Source organism: Anopheles gambiae, chromosome 2 (assembly GCF_943734735.2).
Source record: "Anopheles gambiae chromosome 2, idAnoGambNW_F1_1, whole genome shotgun sequence".
Taxonomy (NCBI): domain Eukaryota; kingdom Metazoa; phylum Arthropoda; class Insecta; order Diptera; family Culicidae; genus Anopheles; species Anopheles gambiae.
Window position 1 is genome coordinate 95,068,184 of NC_064601.1, and position 19,247 is coordinate 95,087,430.

A 19,247-nucleotide genomic window follows, 5' to 3' on the forward strand; every position below is an offset into this window, starting at 1 on the left:
AAACAACACAGGAGAAGCATGGTTAGTTTCTGTGGTTTGTAATTTCTACTTTCGTTCAACGGCGATACTCACTGCCATGCTTGCCCTGGCCGCTGATGATCGGTGTCGATGCGGGCGGTGCTGGTACGCTGAAGCTTTTCAGCGGGTGTCCCTGTCCCCGTTTCGGAGCATCCACCGCTATACCTTGGGCGTAGGTAACGTTCGGGCTGGAGAATGATATTAGCTCATTAGTTCCAAAAACAGTTTGCAAAACATTCTAGAAACTCACCTATAACTACTGTCGTAAGTGTAGGGATTTTCGGGCGTTTGAGCGAGCGGATTTGCGGGCGGCAGCTGTGGCGGCTGCTGGAGAAGGTTTTGCTGTGACAGTGTCTGCTGCTCCATCGCTATATGGGGCCGGGCGGCCATGCTGTACTGTGTGCGCGGGTACTGCGGTCGCTCCATCGTCGAGCTGAGTGATGTCGTGTTTCCTGTGAAAAGACATAGAAAGAAACAAAAAAAGTCATTAAAAACTAGTGATGGGAAAATTGAAGCTTTGGTCGGAATGGATTTCCGACGAGCTCAATTTTTTTTTGTAGAATTCATTCCTGATAGTAGGTCCGGAATCAGTTTCCGGAATCGGCTCCGGAATCACAATTAACTCCGGATAGTAGGTCCGAAAACAGTTTCCGGGATCGATTCCGGAGTCAATTCCGATTCCAGACCTGATTCTGGAGCCAATTCCAAAAACTGATTCGGACCTTGTATCTTGAGTTGATTCCGATTCCGGAGCGGTTTTAGACTTCTGAGCCGATTCCGGATTGGAATCGGAATTGATTCCGGAATCGGAGTCAGCTCAGGATTCTATTCCGAAATCGGATTCGGATTCGGCTCCGGATTCGACTCCGGATTCGGCTCAGGAATCGGGATCGGAATCGGCTCCGGAATCGAAATCAATCGTAGAATCGAAATCAGCTCCGACATTGATTCAGAACATAGTATCGGAACCGGGTATTATCGGAACCGATTCCGAGCTCCCAGCACTATTACAAACCATTCATCCGCATGTAATAAACATTCCAACAAACTCACCATTATACCCAGGCACGTAGCTTCGCTTATCCAGCGAGTTGGTGACGTGCGTGATCGGCGTTTCGCTATCGTAATCGTGCCCACCGCCGACGGACCGGGGCAGCGTCATCGTACCGCTGCTCGACGCACCGCCATCGACCGAGCCGGGCGTCGTCCCGTGGTTGCCGCCCTTGTCCATGTTCTTCAGCTCCATCTGATCGTGATGAATCCAGAGGTCGGGTGGTTTAATGATGCCCGCATTATTCTTCTGATAGCTTTTCTTCGCATGCTCGGGCGTACCCTCCGGACCCTTGCTGCGGCACTTCATTACCGAAATTCCGATGATCACCAGGCAGCCCAGTATCGCGAAGCCGGTGGTCACGTAGATCAGCTCCATCGAGAACGACCTGTCCAGCGTCAGGTTGCCGCTCGAGTCGAGCTCGGCGCCAGTCTTCAGCGATACCATCGCGGAGAACGGGCCCAACCCTTTGGAGTGGCGCGTCTGCACCTTGAAGTAGTACGTCGTGTGCGGTTCGAGGTGGAGAATTTCAGCCGACGTGTGCTCGCCGGTGGTGGATTCGATGTTCCAATCACGATCCCGCTTGGTGTTGTCCGTGGTGTACAGGACCTGGTAGCCCGCGATCGGTCCACTGACGTGGCGCGGGGAAAGCCAGCTTAGCAGGGCCGTGAGAGGGTTGCGCGGATCGAACGTCACCTGCAGATCGCGCGGCGGCGAGACGGGCGATGCGGGCTGGGTTGAGTTCAGCACCGACATGGACCAGGCCGATTGGCGGTGCCCCTTCACCACCTTCACGGCAAACTCGTACTGTGTGTTGGGGCGCAGATCGCCGATCATGGAGCTCAGCACGCTCGTGTTGTGGTAGCGGTAGCGGTTCGACCCGTTCGGGCTGTACCGCACCACGTAGTGCCGATTGTCCGATACGTGCTGGCTTTTGCTGAGCGTTGTGTCCGTCCAGTACACGACGATGGACGTGCCGGACATGGGAATGGCACGCAGCCCGACCGGCACTTCCAGCGGCGTTGGCGCTTCGATTGGAGCGTCTTCCCGGGTGCGCACCGTATCGTACTTGGGCGCACCGTCGCCCATTGCGTTGCGAGCGCGCAACGAAATCACGTACTCGCTGTTCGGTTCCAGGTTGGGTATTTCGAAGTAGCGCATACGCTCCTCAATCTCCGCGGTGTCCTCGTCCGGGATGCCTTTGCCCCAGCCCAGGATGTAGCTGCGCACCTTAATCTCTTGGTGGACCGGCGGACCCCATGTGACCGTAATATTGTCCGCTCCAGGGCGCGCTGCGCAAAAAGGAGAAGAGAGAAACAATCAATCAAAATGTTGAGTAATTTACTGCATTCAAAGGAGACATACTTTTCAGCCACGCCGGCTGTCCCGGCACTTGCGATTCGTCCAGATCGTTCTCGTACGTCTCGATGTGGTGCCACTCGGTAAACGGCCCGGTGCCGTTGATGGTCATCGCCGCTATCTTCACCTGATAGGCGGACATCTTGTCCAGCTCCTTCAGTATGTAGTACCGCACGTTGGCCGGTGTCGTCTCCACCTGCAGCGGCTTCTTGTTCTTCCGGTACTTGATCTTGTACCCCGTGATCTGCCCATTGCGATCCTCGAGCGCCGGCGGTTCCCAGCGTATCGCGACCGACGTCGAGCTGGTCGTTTCGAGCGTCACATTCGCCGGCGGTTCCGACGGTGTCGACGAGTACGTCTTCACGTCAATCTCGTGCGAGGGATCGCCCATCCCGGCCTGATTGAACGGCACCACGTACATCGTGTACTTCGTGTACGGGCGCAGCTCGTTAAGGATCGCCTCCGTGGTGGTCGTGTCCGCGTACATCTCCGTCATACCGTTGTCCGTTTCGGCGTAGTACACCCGGTACTTCGCTATCATGCCGTTCGTTATCGCCGGCGGATCCCACTGCAGGTGAATATCCTTCTCGGTGATGGCGTACCCGCGCAGATTCTGCGGCGCCCCGGCAATATTCTCCTCGGACAGTGTGCGCACCTCCAGCGTTTCCGACGACTCGCCCGGCCCGTGGTTGCTGTTGCCCACCACGCGGAAGTGATAGTTTTTGCCCGGCTGCAGCGATTGGATGTTGATTTCCTGCTCGTCGCGCGATTTCGTCGTCATTTTGCGCTCCCTGGTGAAGGGAAGAAACTTTGAATTTTGCCTCTTCCTGTGATTAATGCCAAAAAATCGCTTACCTATCGCTCGTGTGCATGCGGTAGTAAACGGAGTAGGAGATAACCTCGTCCGGGTTTTTGGCCGGCTCCAGCCAGCTCAGCGTAATGAAGCGCGACTGCACGATCTGGGCCTGGAGGGTGCGCGGCGGCCCCGGCAGCGGTGCCGCAAACTTCCCACTCCCGTCTGCGTACGATGATTTCGAATATTTCCGCGTGACAGCGTTAAGGGGAGACTTGGGATTAGAGAAATGGCCAACCAACTCGCCGCCGTCCTCCCGGGACCGGGACCCGGTCAGCGTTTGGTACAGCTTGTTCGGGTCCTCGTTCGGTCGCAGCGGGTAGATTTTACCCTCCTCCTCATCGTCATCATCTTCGTCCTCGTCCTCATCGTCTTCATCGTCGTCGTCGTCCACGTCATGGTCACTGTCAAGCATGCGGTCGTGATCGGCATAGTCATCGTTCGTGTACTTTGGGCGTGCCTTGGTGCGCGACACCAGGCTGTCCAGTACCGATTTCGACAGCTTCGGATCGGACTGCAGCAGCAGCGGCGACTTTTCGTACGATTTCGTTTTCGATTGCGTCTGCTGAAACTTTTTGCCCTTGTGCCGTTTCGGCAGACCTGTTCCCAGAACGGTCCCAGACACACACACACACACACACACACACAAGAGAGTTTGTCATGGAGTGGAGTTATTTCGGTCGAGTTGTGTCGATCGTACACAGGGGAAAGGTGATGGGTGAGTCGGGTCATGGATCAATGACGAGCAGCGGATTCATGCAGCAGAGATAGTTGTATCACGTGCAGTTCGAATGTTGGGCCGTACACCAATACACACGGCATAAGTCAACGTAACGAGCATCCCGAAGGAGACACGTGACGGGGTAAATCGGTAACAAGTCACGTAACGGAAAATAAATTGCAAACAGCGCAGCAAGGGGGGGAAAGAGTTTGAATGGTACATACAGAAGCGCACACACACACACATAGACAAGCATCAATAAGACAGATAGGACATGAATGGAGCAGACCCGAGGATGAGGCGAGGGAGTTAGGGGATGAAGACAGCAATGATAGCAAACAACGAAACGTTAGAGAGCAAGCCAGTCCCGTACCATCAACACAATCATGCACGAAGAACCGGGGAAGAAAATCGTTTGCATGCAAAGTCATCCACAAATGGGCAAAACGGTTATAAATCATAATCAACAAGAGTACCGGGGCCGTCGTCATCGTCGTCGTCGGTGGTGGTAGTGGTCGTTGTTGTTTGGTGAGAGGGCGACCAACGAAAAAGACCGATTCCCATTCGAAAGACGAACAGAAGACCACAAACAGGGCAAAACCAAAGAAAAAATTCCCACAGAACGGAAGATAATCGAAATCGATAGCCGTGTTGTTGGATGGGTTTTCGGTAAATCATACAACGAAGGAGTAGAAAAGGAAGAAAAAAACAGAAGAAAAGAAAAGAAACAAATACGTCAAAAAGAATTGCATTGAAAATGTGATTGCGATTAGTGATGTGCTCCGATTCCGATTCCGACAAAATGGAACCACCAGATTCGCCCGGAGTCGGAGTCACCCGAAGTCGTCTGGAGTCGCCTGGAGTCGTCCGGAGTCGTATGGAGTCTTCCGGAGTCGTTCAGAGTTGTCGGAGTCGTTGGAGTCGTCAGGAGTCGGCCGGAGTCGATCGGAGTCGGCCGGATTCGATCGGAGTCGGAATCATTCGGAGTCGTCTAGAGTCGATCGGAGTCGAGTCGTGTGGTTTAATGTGCTTGTGATCAGGCATTTCATTTCGTTCTGATTTTTATCTTTCACTTTGCGCGTGCACTTCTTATACAAGCTTTTGTTTCGAAGACCGACTCCGAACGACTCCGGACAACTTCGGACGACTCCAACTCCGAATGACTCCAGCTGACTCCGGATGACTCTGACTCCCAATAACTCCGGACGACTCCGAACACCTCCGGATGACTCCAGACGACTCCGACTCCCAATAACGACTGCGAATGACTCTGGATGACTCCGGACGACTCCGACTCTAAATGACTCCGGGCGACTCCAAATGACTCCGGGCGACTCCAAATGACTCCGGGCGACTCCGGACAACTCTGGACGACTCCGGACGGCTCCAGACGACTCCGGACGCCTCCGAACGACTCCGACTCCGAATAACTCCGAATGACTCCGAGCGACTCCGAATGACTCCGGACGACTCCGAACGACTCCGAATAATGCAGGGCGAACCTATCTTCCGGATTCGATTCCGAATATTGCGGAGTCGGATCAGAGTTGACTCCGGATATTTGCCAACTGAACCCATCACTAATTGCGATTGAGGCAACAACGCGTTTGCTCTCAAAATAAAAGGTGCGATCCAAGTTCTGACGGATAATGCTAAATTACAGAACACAAAAAAAAACAATCCCTTCCGCACCCAACCTACAGAGTCCCAGATTTGTCAGAATGGTACTGTGTTCTCGTCACCCCTGTGCTGGTGCCGGTAGACACTACCCAGTCAGAACAATCAATTACCTGGCTCGATTATTTCCAGCCGAGCTGCCGCCTGCACACTTCCAGCCGGATTTGTCCCGATACATTGAAACATTCCCGCGTCCGACCCGATTAGTCCAAAGATTTTTAGGTTGTGGCTGAAAAGACAAAAAAAAAAAACAATAATTGGGTTAATTTGTTGGTTTGCTATCCACAAAAAAGCACCCTTACCCTCCAACAATCTGCATGTACTCGCTCGGCGTGATCAGGTCCCCATTCTTCAGCCACTGTATGATGGGCGTCGGCTTGCCGTGGATGGAGCAGGTCAGCTCGAGCTCCTCCTTTTCGTACGCCACCTTATCGTCCGGGCTGAGGATGAACTTGGGCGGCACCTGGACCTGCACCGTCGCAGACGCATCGAGCGAATCCTCCGTATTGCTCGCCCGGCACTGGTAGTCGCCGGCGTCCGTGTCCTGGATCGAGTTGATCTGCAGCGAGCCCGTGCCCATGATGCGGAACCGCGAGTCGAGATCGTTCATGTCGATGTCTTCCCCGTTGCGGAGCCAGCGGATCGTTGGCTTTGGGTTGCCGTTGGCCGCACAGTCCAGTATGACGGTGTCGCCCTCGCGCACTGTTTGCGGCTGCGGGACGATCACGAACGCCGGTGGGGCAAAGCTTTGCGGCTGGCCCGCGGTCGATTTGATGTTGAGGTTCGATTTACTGCTCAGGCGTGAGAAGGTGCCGGCCGTTACGTTGCACTGGTAGGTGCCACGGTCCGCTGGGACCACTTCATCAATCTCGAGCGCACCGGAGGGCAGCAGGAGCATGCGCGTCAGGTCCATCCGGAGCGGTAGATCGTCCTTTAGCCACTCCGTGTGGTAGCGCGATTCGATGCTGTAAGGCAGCAGGCTGGACATACACTTGAAGTAGGCCGTCTGGCCAGCGTACAGGTAGATTTCGTGCGATTCCTGATTAATGTCCGGCAGATCTGGGGAAACGGAAATGAAGAAAGTTTAAGTGTGCATGCCTTTTAGAGTGGAAAGAAAACGTGCAATGCTTACCTGCAATTGCCACACGTGCCGACCGGCTCACGATCGTGCCGATACCGTCCACGCTGAGCAGACAGTGATAGAAGCCGGTCAGGCCCCGGTTACTTTCGACCGAGCTGATGTACAGCGAGCCGTTGGTCAGCTGCGACCGGAACGTGTCGCCCACGATGCCGATGTCCTGGCCGTCGGGGCCCCGCCACCGAATGTTCGGCGCTACCTTGCCGTCCTGCAGCACTTTCCGGTCGGCCCGGCCGGCACACTGCAGCATCACGGAGTTGCCTTCCGGGATGGTCACGTCCGATGGTTCCACCGTAAACTCGAGTGCTGTAAAATGTACCGAGAAGAAAGAAAATGGTAAAGTAAATTACGAGACGAGATCATGATTGCTGTCAACGATCGCGTACGGTGTTAATCAATCAATCGAGTTCGAAGAAGCGTTTATTCGATTAGTGAGTGCGTTTGTGTAGGCAGCTTCCGGTTGTGTCTGTTCTTCGCTGCCTAGGCAAGACGTTCGCACCACAGTATTAACTGACCGTGGGTGAAGTTTATTAAACGAACATCCGTCGAATCATCGCTAATAGTTGCCCTGTCATCGGCTCCGGCTTATACTCCGGGCTGCTTCCGAAGGGTGCTAAGTGATTGGCGCTAATGAAAAGCATATGTTTTCGATTTTTCATCGCTAGGGGAAATTTACAGGGTTTTCCAAGTCACTTTCAAATTTAAACATTGTTATTCACCGCGTGCAAGGTATCATAGTAATATCATAGTTCATTTCCTACATAATATTTTTTTATGTCTTCAATATGATTTTCAACACTTCAACGATCTATTGGCATCATTTTTCCACCAAGGCCACGCGTCTCAGAAACATTTATACAACATTTTCAAAATTAATACTACATGAATTTTGATGCTTTTCAATCAAATTTTCGCTTTACGCGGCACATCAACCTAAGCCTAAACCTTCATCTTTTTCCAATTGATGAACTTTTGTAATAAGAATGCAACAACATGTATATATTTTTGAGAATGTTGAACACATCTTGATAAGTTGTTGTTTCAAACTCCCGGTGAAAAATCGATGGAAATAGACCCCATAGAGTGTTGAAAATCATGCTGAAGAAATTAAAAATTATGATGATGCAAATGAAATACCAGCATGATGTGGACTAACTTCTTGCACGTGGTGAAAAACAATGTTTACGTTTGAAAATTTGGCTTGGAAAATCCTGTAAAATTAATCGAATAAATACAGGGTTTTTCGGGTCAATTTCCAATGTCTACAAAATGTTTCATTGATTGCGAGATGTTTTTCAACAGCTGTCAAAAATGTATTTGCATCACAATTATGTATTTCAATTCTTCCACATGATTTTCAACACATCTCAAGCTGTATTGAGTTGTGTGACAGTTCTTTATGGTGTGCTGAAAATCATCTGTAAGAACTGAAACTGCAAATACACCATTTGACAGCTGTTGAAAAACATCTTGAAGGTGGCGAATAATAATGTGCGTGTTCGAAATTGTCTTGGAAAACCCTGTAATGTTGAAGCATGGAGTCGGTGCAAGTAGCTTGTCACAGTTCACTAATAAAGCTTCCTTCACCCTCACTGTCCACTCCATTATTACTACTAATCGTGAGTGCTCTCAGGAACACATGTTTTTCGCGCACACCACCGCCAACAGCAGCAGCAGCAGCAGCAGCAGTACAAGTGTTAATTTAACAATGTATAATAACAGCGTTCATTTGTCGTGACTATGTCTATGTGCGATGTAGATCAAACACTCCACAATAAATCTAAAACCTCCCTCCTTCGTGTCCTACCTCGTTTGAGGCCTGTGCCTGTCTAATGCCATCTAATTTGAAGGACCATCCAACACAACCATCCCACGATAGTACGGAGGGATAATTCACATTTGCATTCGAGTGTTGCCTGTTGCACAAACACGCATACACAACACAAGTTTTGCTCCCATCCAGTGTACGGGAATTAGTTTTGGGAATTACTTTTCACCCGCGGTATGTGCATGTGTGTCCCACGAGAGTCCTAGAATACACACCAGTATTGGATGTGGTGTGTGTGTGCGGTTGTAGTGATTAAAATTTCACAAATAACAAACAAAATTACATTTCACCCGGCACTCAACCGGCGCACTTCACTTCAGGGGGTTGTTGTTTGATGGGTTGTCAGGCCCCAAACCCTGTCAGGATGCAGGCGGAGTGGGTTTATAAGCCCTGTTAAAACTTCTGCCATGCTCAGCTCAAGCTCCGACATTGACAGGATTAGGTGAAGGGGGTTAGGCGTTTTGAGGAAATTACTTCGGAAGCAGTGGATAATCGTGCCGATGCAACAAGCTATTTCAACAGGATATTACCACCAGGTTCGACAAGAGGACTACAGCGTACATTTTTAGGCTGAAAGCTGAAAGCTAATGAACGAGAAAGTTTGTTGAACCTTTAAAATCCATTAGGTACAACGACTAACAGTGTTAATGCATTACAAAAACACTGCAAAAACTCCACTAGTTTTAAATGAACTTTATTGATTTTGATTCAATAACGATCGTTAACTTCAATGATGTACTTCTCGATAGACAAACAATAATCATCGTCGACAGTTAATAAACAAGAAACAACAGCAAAAAACAAACAACCCAACAAAGAGAACGATTGCGTCACTGTCGCAGCATGATTATACCCCGCTGCCGGAACTGCCGGCGAGCAGATTAAAAACCCATGAACGAGCCCATAATACTTAAGCTAATCGTTCTCATTAATGCTGCCCATAACTGCAGTGTGTGGGCGCGCAGTTGCGCATTCTAGGCATCGGCAATCGGAACGCCGCACAGTGTTGTACCACCCACCCACGGCCCCATAAGCATGACGAATTAACCTACTTTAAGCGTTGCACCCGAACCGTTGCTGTGTGTGCACAATGCTACACTCCGGCCTCTCTGTCCGAGTACTGCGTTTAAAATATCAACACCACCGCCACTCCACTCCATTGCGCACCCCTGTGCGGTGGGAAGATTACTTCGGACGCACCAGAAACTATCAAACATCTTGAGCCGCATCCATAATTGGCCCTTGTTATTTAAGTAACCCAAACCCCCATCAACTTGAAGGGTGTACACCGAGAGTGCTGTCCCTAGGCTAAGCGCTCCCTACTACTACTATCCGGTGTTTTTTTGGCCCGAAACATTCACACAACAGTCCACACTCCTCCGAGTGTTCGGCGCACTCTGCATTCTCAATTAAATTAATGTCTTCAAATGGCATCGGAGCGGAAAATCAGATTACATTTCTGAGCAGCTCGGGCCGCGCGCTCGGCTGGGAGAAACACAAACCAGAAGACGAAAGCGTGATTCGTGTGCGGGCCCGCACGTTTGGTGCATTCTAGTCCAATTGGAATTGCATTTGAAAAGGCCAGCATATTATTGAAGATGCACAACATTCGCGTCCGCATTCGTTTGGGTAAGCTAAGCAGAGTGCTAGGTAGAGTCTGTACGCTGCTCTGCAGTCCCTCGGCTGGACTTCTCTGGATGGTGATTTTCAATGCCAATTTTGTGCACTCAAAGTGTCTCCCCAAACGTGTAGCAGGCTGGCTGCTTCATGGGAGAAGGCAAACAAATAGCAATTCATATTGCCTCCGGTCGGTAATTAATAAGCCGTGGTGGTGTCCTGTGTCCTGTGCAAAAAGAGTTGCGGTGCGCGTTTTGTGATCGTTTGTCGGTCTGTCACAGTCTTCTATTCTGGGAAGCCAGCCAGAACATACAGCTCGGGGAGCTCTTTTCAACGTCATTATTCATCGTTAACCATGGTGATGCGTTGTTGGGCACACACAACATGAAGCACGAGATGGACGGACGACACAACAGCGCAGCACTGAACTGAAGGGCAATGGAAAATCACTTCCCAAAAAAAAAACATCAAACGCCGGCGAAAAACGGCTGGCGGAGAGTGTAGCTCCACCTCGCCCCTGTGCGTTTTGTTGTTCGTAAATCGCTTCCAATCTGTCAATTAAGATAAATTATCCGTCCGATTTAAAGCCAACAGCAGTGTGGCACTGTCGATGGCACGTGTACTTTTGACTTTAAAATGGAAGTAGAACCCGCAGTGGCTTCCAGCGTGCGAGGAGATACCGTCGTATGCAGTTCGATTTAGCGTTGGAAGGAGGGACCACGACAGAGTCTGAAGGGCTGGACACAATGTGGACAGAGAATAGAGCGCTGTGCGATGCCGACAACATAATAAAAATGTCTGTTCATTAGCGTTAAACGATGCAAACAAACGATGGGGGCTGGGGTATAAGGGCTTTCCAGATTTACGATTTAAATTTTTAATTTAGCTCAATTGAACAGAGAAAAACCTTCCGCTGCCTCTACTGGTGGTTGCCTTTTGTAACTGGAGTGACTAATTTTCAGCACCATTCGTGTCAAGGCAAGTCCGCCGCTGACACATGCCCGGCCTTTTCTGGGGGGGAGTCTTCTGTGATACAACAAATCGTCACTGACATCGCGACAGTGGTCATCGCGATGGGAGAGGAGACACACTCTTGCCGACCAAGAGCGAGCGTGTGATTGACAGTCTACATTGATAGAAAATTTCGTAAAACGCAACGCACTCCTCCTGTGTAGTCTTGCGCCGCACCGAAAATGCGTTTGTTGCATGACGATACCGATCTACGCGCTGACTGACTGCTGCTGCTCGCTGTGAATGTTTGATTACAAATTCATGTCGCACGAATCTAGCTCCAGGCGTTTTTTGCCTCGGATGGCCCAACGCGGAGAGGGTTTTTTTGAGGTTCGAAGGGAAGAGCAGCACATTGAAATGGTTGTCTGCACACCTTCACAGTCGTTTCATGCCCCCAACAGCTAGAATAGATGCCTCACAGCAATGGTTCCGAACCATTTCACTCTCGATTGGTTGTTTTCAATAATTGGAGTTGCGCTCCGGGCAGTCGCCACCGAAACGGAAACATCAAACGCGGCCGTTTTCTCTACGCCGCTTCTACGCTTACGCACCTCGATTGAAGTCTCACACACTCTCTCTCCCTGTTTCGTGGAGGAGAAGCAAAATATTGATAACAAATCACACAAAAATCCGATACATGCAAGAGATAAGGTGGTCCAGAGACGACCCCTCGTAGAAAAACTGTGCCTGTTGTTACATTCTCCCTTCTACTATTATTGCCGGCTGTCGCGTTGGGGCGCCATTTCGTTGCAATTGATTTTTATTTACTTTCTATAGGCCCTCAACGATGGAACTTTAATGAATTCTTATTCCTACTAGCCGTCTTTCCCCAGTCTCTCTCTCTCTCTTGAAAGGGCTCTCTACGATGTTGTGTGGCATTCTGCTTTCGTGCTGGTGTTGGGTTCCCGCCGCCGGCAGAACAGTGGCGCCGCCGGGAGATACTTTTCCCATGTTCCTTTTTCATTCTGAACGGAGGAAAGGACATCTCTTCGACGTTCGACGCCCCTCTCGAAACCGGGATGGGTGTTTATGCTTCCGGCACGCGCGATACGCCTAAAATACAGAACCTATGACTGTCCCAGGGGCTAGGGTGAGTTAAAAGAAATAGATTCCGTTGCAGCAGCAGCAGCAGCAATAGTCTGTATCACAATGTGTCGCCATCTACCCAGCCACGAGGCGCACAGTAACGTATGTGAGGCGTAGTGGTGGGATACGGTTGACCCGGAAGTGAAGTGAAAGGAAGCACAATTTTCTCCCATCCAGAACGCGGAAAGGATCCGGGCTTTTATTTTTCTGTTCTTTTCGACGTAAAAGTCATGCATAAACCATTTGCTGCTGGGGCTATTCCCCCTTGTGCTTCTGGTGCTATGAAATGTAATGATTTGGGAGGGTGTAGCAGGAACAGGCGCGATGTGTGCAGAATAATGCACACATACATACATTCATCCGTTTAGTGGTGATGGCAGGGGAAAACTAACTGCCAAGCGAAAAACGATTTCTGTGGTTATTTCGAACTAACCGCAAAACTTAGTTTCGCCCTGTGCGTCTGGTGCGCGCGTCTGGCGAAGAAAAGCGCTGGACGACGACTTTGTGCTGCCGTAAGCACTGATTAGAATCGAATTTGCTAGCCCCGGCAACACAAAGGACCGGTGGTCATCCTGGCACGCCCTTGCGCTCAGTAGCAGCAGGGTTATGAGTTATGGTTTCTTTTCATTTCCGTCCGCCGCTTGGGTAAAACGGGGGAAAGTTTAGCACCCATTTATATGATTTGAGTAGGTTAATGCACTGGAAAACTTTTACAGTGACAGGTTGAAGTCAACTTTTATCGCTTGTAAGTTCAATTCTTTGTAAAACTGATGCTACATACATATTGTAACAAGACAGTTTCCATTGGTGTAGTCATGTCGATCGATCCATATCCCTGCACAACCGCACATCAACAAACTCTGCTCGTACTCGTGTGCTTCATTTACAATTCTGTCCAAATTAAATCGCTACTCCATTCATGCTTACACATCTCCACCTGACGTTAGAACCAATCAAGCTCCCGTCAATCTTTGTTTTGTTTTCGCTTCCTTTGCTTCGCTCCCACGCAAGCACACGAAATCAACATACAACGCGGCAAAGCCGACCCGCCCGAGCGACTCCAATCGTGCAGGAATTTGCAATCAATTTCTCATTTTCCTCCCATTCACGGCGAGAAGGGACAACCGACATGGTAAACAAACGCTCCGAACCATCATAACGCCGAAACTACTAGCGGCCTCCGCGTATATTCCGTTGCCTTGTCCGCTGCCTGCCCAATGGATACGGCGAGGAAACACGGTACAACTTTTCCACCGTCACGTTGTTTTTCTTTCGGTAAGTTCTTTCGCTTCGCTTTGTTTTGGCGGTCCAACATCACCGACAATGCCGTTTGCCTTTATTGCAACAAAATTCCCATGCTTCCCAATAAAAAAAATGGAAAATGGAAAAATGGGATGGCGGAGAAAAGAGCGATCATGGAGCGGGAAAACTTTTACCCACATGGGTGTGTGTGCCTACGTGTGAGAATGTGTGCTAGTTGTTTACCGACACATTTAGCAGACAGCGTACGTTGTGCAGACGCGCTTGGAAGGACCTCGAATGTGTCTGGAATGGAGCGCAAAGCAATCTAAAACTCAGCTCACCGAGACATCGTTGTCAACTTAATGCCCACGCCGCCGTACAGTGGAATTGGAATGGCTGCAGTAGTCGGAGAAGGAAGTATTTTATCCGCCATTCCAGGAAGTCTATTCAAACAACACACAGGAAGGATGCAAAGGTGTGCAGAAATACGTCGACATCTTATTGGTTCAAGCAATTGAGCTAAAAACATACACTGTTTTTCTCCGGAAGATACTAATTAACAATCAGACAAACGACAGCTCCCAATCTCCCTCCGCTCAACGGTATCTAACTTCCCCACAATACGTGATTCTTCATTAGTTGTCTGTTCCCAAAATTAAGCACGGCATCCGCCCTAGCGCGTAGCTTTTTGCGACTTATCGACAACATCATCTTCATTTGTTTGATGTGTTCGTGCCCTGGGCACGAGGAATCTGCTAATGGAGATACATTTTTGTTACAGCCCAGAGATTCCGCCTCCAGTTCCTCCAGACGTCCTGCAATAAAAGTTAGTTCCTGCTATTCCTGGGTGTACAATAAAAGACAAACAAACCAGTAATGCCGTAGATTGTACTTTACTTATCCGTAGATTCTACAGAAGCTGGAAATCCTTTTACCCTCCACAGTAGGATAACAACCAAACCCGCGCACACGTGTCCAAGTCATTCGCAGTTTGCGCTTGTGTGGGACGCACCCCATTCACTTGAAGGTAAAGTCGGATGAGCCGCTTTTGTGGAGGACATTCGTTCTGCGAAAAAGTAAATAAAAATCCACATCTTCCCCCGCATCAGAATATGTCCGAAAAGCCAAACATCAAACATCGTCTGAATCTCGTGCTCGTTCAGGCTACCGTCTGTGTCGTACAGTTCACGCTCCTGGAACGCCACATTCCAGGGCCTGAGAGAGAGTGGGTGGCCACCATCTCTATTCACTTTGTGGTTGCCTCCCTTCCGTGGAGATACATCGAGAAATGTCAGATACTTCTTCGCAGCAGAGCAGACGAATCGTGTAATTGAAATGGAAAATCACGATACATGAAGAATTATTGCACTCGGGGTCGAGATGTAATGCGTACGCGCTGCGCTGGCGACGACGGTTTGGGGACGGAATTGCCACTGAATGCTACTGGGACTTCTGGGAAAGTTCACTTCCTCGGCATGACAACAGAGGGCGAGACACGCCAGATTGTTTCTGGATCATCATGCGCTAAATCGTCGTCCTTCTGCAACCTAGAGACGTTATTTGTGCTACAGTTGTGATTTTTTGTCCTACGTTGCAACACAAAGCTTTATTTTACGATGTCGTCACGTCCTGGTCGGAGGCGCTGCGGTGAATTGCGAGTGCCGGGAAGCCATTCCATTCATTTGCTGTGGCAAAATCCAAGTGCAGGAGAAGCATTTACACATTTGGGTGGCGGCGGTCACTAGCAACCGACGATGATACCAAGAGCGCTTTTCCACTCGGCCGGATTGGAACAAAACGATTTCTTCCTGCATAGACAACGGGACCTCCCGGTAGATGGTTTGACCGTTCGAGCCATTTCTCTTCATTAATGGGGTGATAGAATGTGCATAAATAAGAAATATCCCGCATAAAACTGTCAACTCGCACTGGGAAACGCATCCATTTTGATGCGTGATTGTAGAATTGAGGTAGGGTGTTTTAGTGAGTAGAGAAACAATAAAAACTTGGGGGTTGTTATTGTGGTCGGGAGACGACACTGGTCGGGGTCAGAAGTCATTGAAACCATAATCCTGCTTGGAGGACTTCTTGGAGGAGTAAATTGATATTTTTATTACACTACATCTTCAATAGATTCTTGGCAAGAGCAACCTATTTCTGGAGCAAATTAAAGATCTTAAGTCCTCCAGCAGCTCCAGACATCCCATTCGATACGATGCCATTCGATTAATTCTCAACTATTTGTCCTCAAGCTTTGCAACAGGAGCTTTATTGCATCCGCAAAGTAACACTTCAAAGTGAATAGTCAATGCAGCGTCGATGATATCCAAAGTACTCGGAAGAGCACGCCAGCACACTGGCCACACTGGTCTACCCCCATGTACGGAGGGCGCTTTGGAGTGAAAAGTCATCCGAATGATTCAAGTACCCACATAAATGCCTCTTGATACCCATCCCCATACCCTCTTGATACCAGCAGCTCCACTGCTGACCATACCCCTATTTCCTTCGTCAGGACCGAAGGACCATTAACCCTTCCCAAACCGGCCATGTGACCGGTTCTCGATCAGATTGTCACTGAGTCGGCACTTTTCAGAATTCGGTTCGGAAATCGAAACACTTAAGCGGGTTTGGTGAAGTTGAAGGAGAAAACTTGCAACCACAATTTCTACAATCCTCACAGCACGATTGCAGCAGGAGCAATCACTGAAACGGAGGGACGGAACGTTGTCTGGCAAGTGCAAACTAGAGTCTGTCACTTCAAATATTGTCCAGACGGCTTTTCGATGGTACAGTGGATGTAGTGTGGAGTGGTTCCTTCATTGCTTTGCTAGTGATCGGTTAAAAAAGGCTCTCTTTTCCATTGCTTGGCTCCTTTTATAGATCCATTTCGTCTAGCTGCGATGGACGGAAGAGTTGCACGGACTTTTCCTCGCGCAATCGTTGTTCATGGTCGTCCTGTTTGTTTTTAAGAGTTCGTTCTGCTCTAATAACACTGTACGCTCCAAAGGCAGTCGTAGCTGTTTTCGCTTGTATTGTTTCCCTTTTAATCGTTGAAACTTTCAGCCCATGGATACATGGAGTTGGCGTTGAATTAAAGCCATATCGCAAATGTTTGCTCCATAAACACAATGCGCACATAGTGTACAAAGTCCCAGAGAGCATGAGCATGAAAAATCCAGGGAACTTCCGGCTGATGACGAGCAGAAATGAAAACCCCCAAATTAGGAAAGGATATAAGCAGGGCCGGTTCGGTCCTTCCTTTCAGTAGGATGACCATAATAAAGTTTTGCTTCAATTTCCTCAATCATTCTTTCTTTCTTCTCCAAAATCATCGCCTGTGTCTTATTTTTTCAGTGTGTGTGTGTTTGTTGAGTTTGTCCCTTCGTCTGTCACTATCATTCCCGTGATTCGGGGGGAGTTTGCTCAACTTCGTTTGGCCGTTTCTTGCAATACGTCTAGCATTGCTCCAAATGATCGTCCCCACTGTCGTTTGTTTCAATGGTTGAGAATAGTGCTGAAACAAAACAAAACAAGGAAAAACTTGGAAAGAAAGCAACAGACGAAAAAGCTCCAGCTGAGCGAAAATAAAATAAAAAAAACTTGTGCCAAACTTGTGCTCCATCGCTCGAGACGATGTTATGGGGGAAAAAAGTACTTCCGTGATGCTTTTCCCTTTCAGTGTCCGAGATTTTCCTGCATTTTTTTTTGTTCTTTTCTTTTCCTCCCAATTCACGCCAACGAGAGGAAGCATGCACAAAAGTTTCACCACCCATTCCATTCCATTCATCCGGAACTGCCACGACAATCGTCCCCATACCACTACCACACCACCTGCAACACAACTCCTCTCGCGTTCTTTTTCGCGAAAAATGCTTTTAAAGAAAGCGAAGGGAGGGAAAAACTTAAACCGGCCAACGCCACCACTTTTAGCTCCGTGAGTTTGGTTCGAGAATTATTAATTGAAGAGCAAACTACAAAATTATCAGCTAAATAATGGCTCCTCGAAATTGGTCGTTTTCGGTTAGTTAGCCTTCCTTCCGTGCCGGGCCGGAAAGTTGATTTATGTTTAACGCTGCACAATCGGAAGGAACGGCAGCATACAGCTGATTGAATCCCGACCCGTGGGGTGCACCACCATTCACCGGACTGCAGTGATTCGACAGCACACAATGGCTAATTGCAAATTAGCACACTGGTCACTGTTAAAAAGTGCCAAATGGTCAAAATAAAATTGGGGAAGAAAAAAAGAGTGCCACCCTCATTCAACACGAGCGAATACACCGGGAGGTGCTGATGATGAACATTGTTGAGAGGAGAGTTCATAAAATGTTTTTTTTTCCACTTCTATCGCTTCACGATTCGTTCGCAAGGGCGACAGATTAAATGGCAAACCGGGGCGGGCGCGAGCGGGATTTATAAAAATAAAATAAAGTCAATCATACCCGTCAGACCCAGCAGAAGCAGCAGGTTCGGGTTGATAGGGGCGAAGAAAATGGCCAAGAAGCGTGCGGGCGGGGATGGTTTTCGGTTGACGTCCGGTAAATAGTTTGCAATTACCAAGATTAACGAACCTGTCAATCAGCGGAGCGCTCACAAAACATCCCCGCGACCGGATGGATGGATGGAAAGAAGTTTTCGTAAAAAAGGCTAACGAGAATTTCACGATACATTTTAAACGCACCTCGGGAAGTGTGATCAAGCGAGCAAAAGACTGAAATGATTCGATTGCGGGAGAGATAAGCTATCGATTTTAGCCGTTAAAATGTGGAATTAATGAAATCAGATAGGAGAAGGAAACATTCTTGCCAAACACGCATAACCCAGTTTCGATACAGCTTTCGCTACTTAGGTCCCACAATCACAAGATAAGCGCGCTCTAAATTAGAGCACGATACGCAAATCTCGATCTCACACACGCGCGTCCAATAATAAAACTCGCACAGCTTGATTGACGCGCTTCAGCGCCGTTTATCTTGGCCTGAACAAAACCCCGAAAAAAAACGGCTCAACCTAATTTATTATGATTGTGAAGCTCCACCACCGTATGGTGCGCGTCGGCGAGCGCAATCGCGATTGATCAAATTTTTGGGTCATTAAATTAGCGAACCCAGGCTCTTTTGGGGCTCACGATTTCTGCCATAAACGGGACCGGCACGGACTGTAGCCACAACACAGCACACCAGCCGGGGGAAAAGATAGCTTCAGCAGGCGCATTAAGACCGTCCGCGGGCCACCCACTTATGTTAATACACTGTGTGTGTGTCTGTTTACGGCACGAGATGTCCCGGCGAGCCGAGCGCGTGCTAATCACGTTCCCGCTGTGATATTGGAACTCGATCACGAGTACATCGCGCCATGGTGGTCGGTGTGCCGGGTCGGGTGTGGATGGTCTATCACGAATTAAAACACAGTGAGAGAGTGGTGTGTTCGGTGCCCGTTGGGGTGGAACTGAACTAGAGTGTATGTCACTGGTGGTGGAAGCTTATTTTTCGTTCAGGCTTTCCCTCCATCCACCGTGTGGCTCCACTTTTCAATGGCGAACGCAAATAATTGTAGACACTGTGCTGTCAGCGAGTGTTATGAATGGTGGCCCGATTCTAACGCCGAGATAATCGATCCCGTAGGAAAGCAGTGGGGAGTCCG

The 19,247-nt window shown here is 49.1% G+C and overlaps 1 protein-coding gene across 3 annotated transcripts in view; it reads right to left on the bottom strand.

The window, feature by feature from the left end:
- The window catches only part of LOC1276754 (neogenin), a 116,925-nt gene that overhangs the window by 3,184 nt on the left and 94,494 nt on the right, over positions 1–19,247 (bottom strand). The window contains exons 2-10 of one of the 3 annotated variants that reach the window (XM_061640688.1): positions 6,812–7,123; positions 5,982–6,738; positions 5,793–5,908; positions 3,284–3,881; positions 2,435–3,219; positions 1,382–2,361; positions 1,072–1,264; positions 269–470; positions 73–206 (exon numbers count right to left, since the gene is read on the bottom strand). In XM_061640688.1, coding sequence (XP_061496672.1) covers positions 73–206; positions 269–470; positions 1,072–1,264; positions 1,382–2,361; positions 2,435–3,219; positions 3,284–3,881; positions 5,793–5,908; positions 5,982–6,738; positions 6,812–7,123 — 4,077 coding nt within the window. Of the gene's footprint in view, positions 1–72; positions 207–268; positions 471–1,071; positions 2,362–2,434; positions 3,220–3,283; positions 3,882–5,792; positions 5,909–5,981; positions 6,739–6,811; positions 7,124–19,247 lie in introns of all 3 variants that reach the window. The other 2 variants (XM_061640689.1, XM_061640687.1) reach the window with 2 other exon arrangements.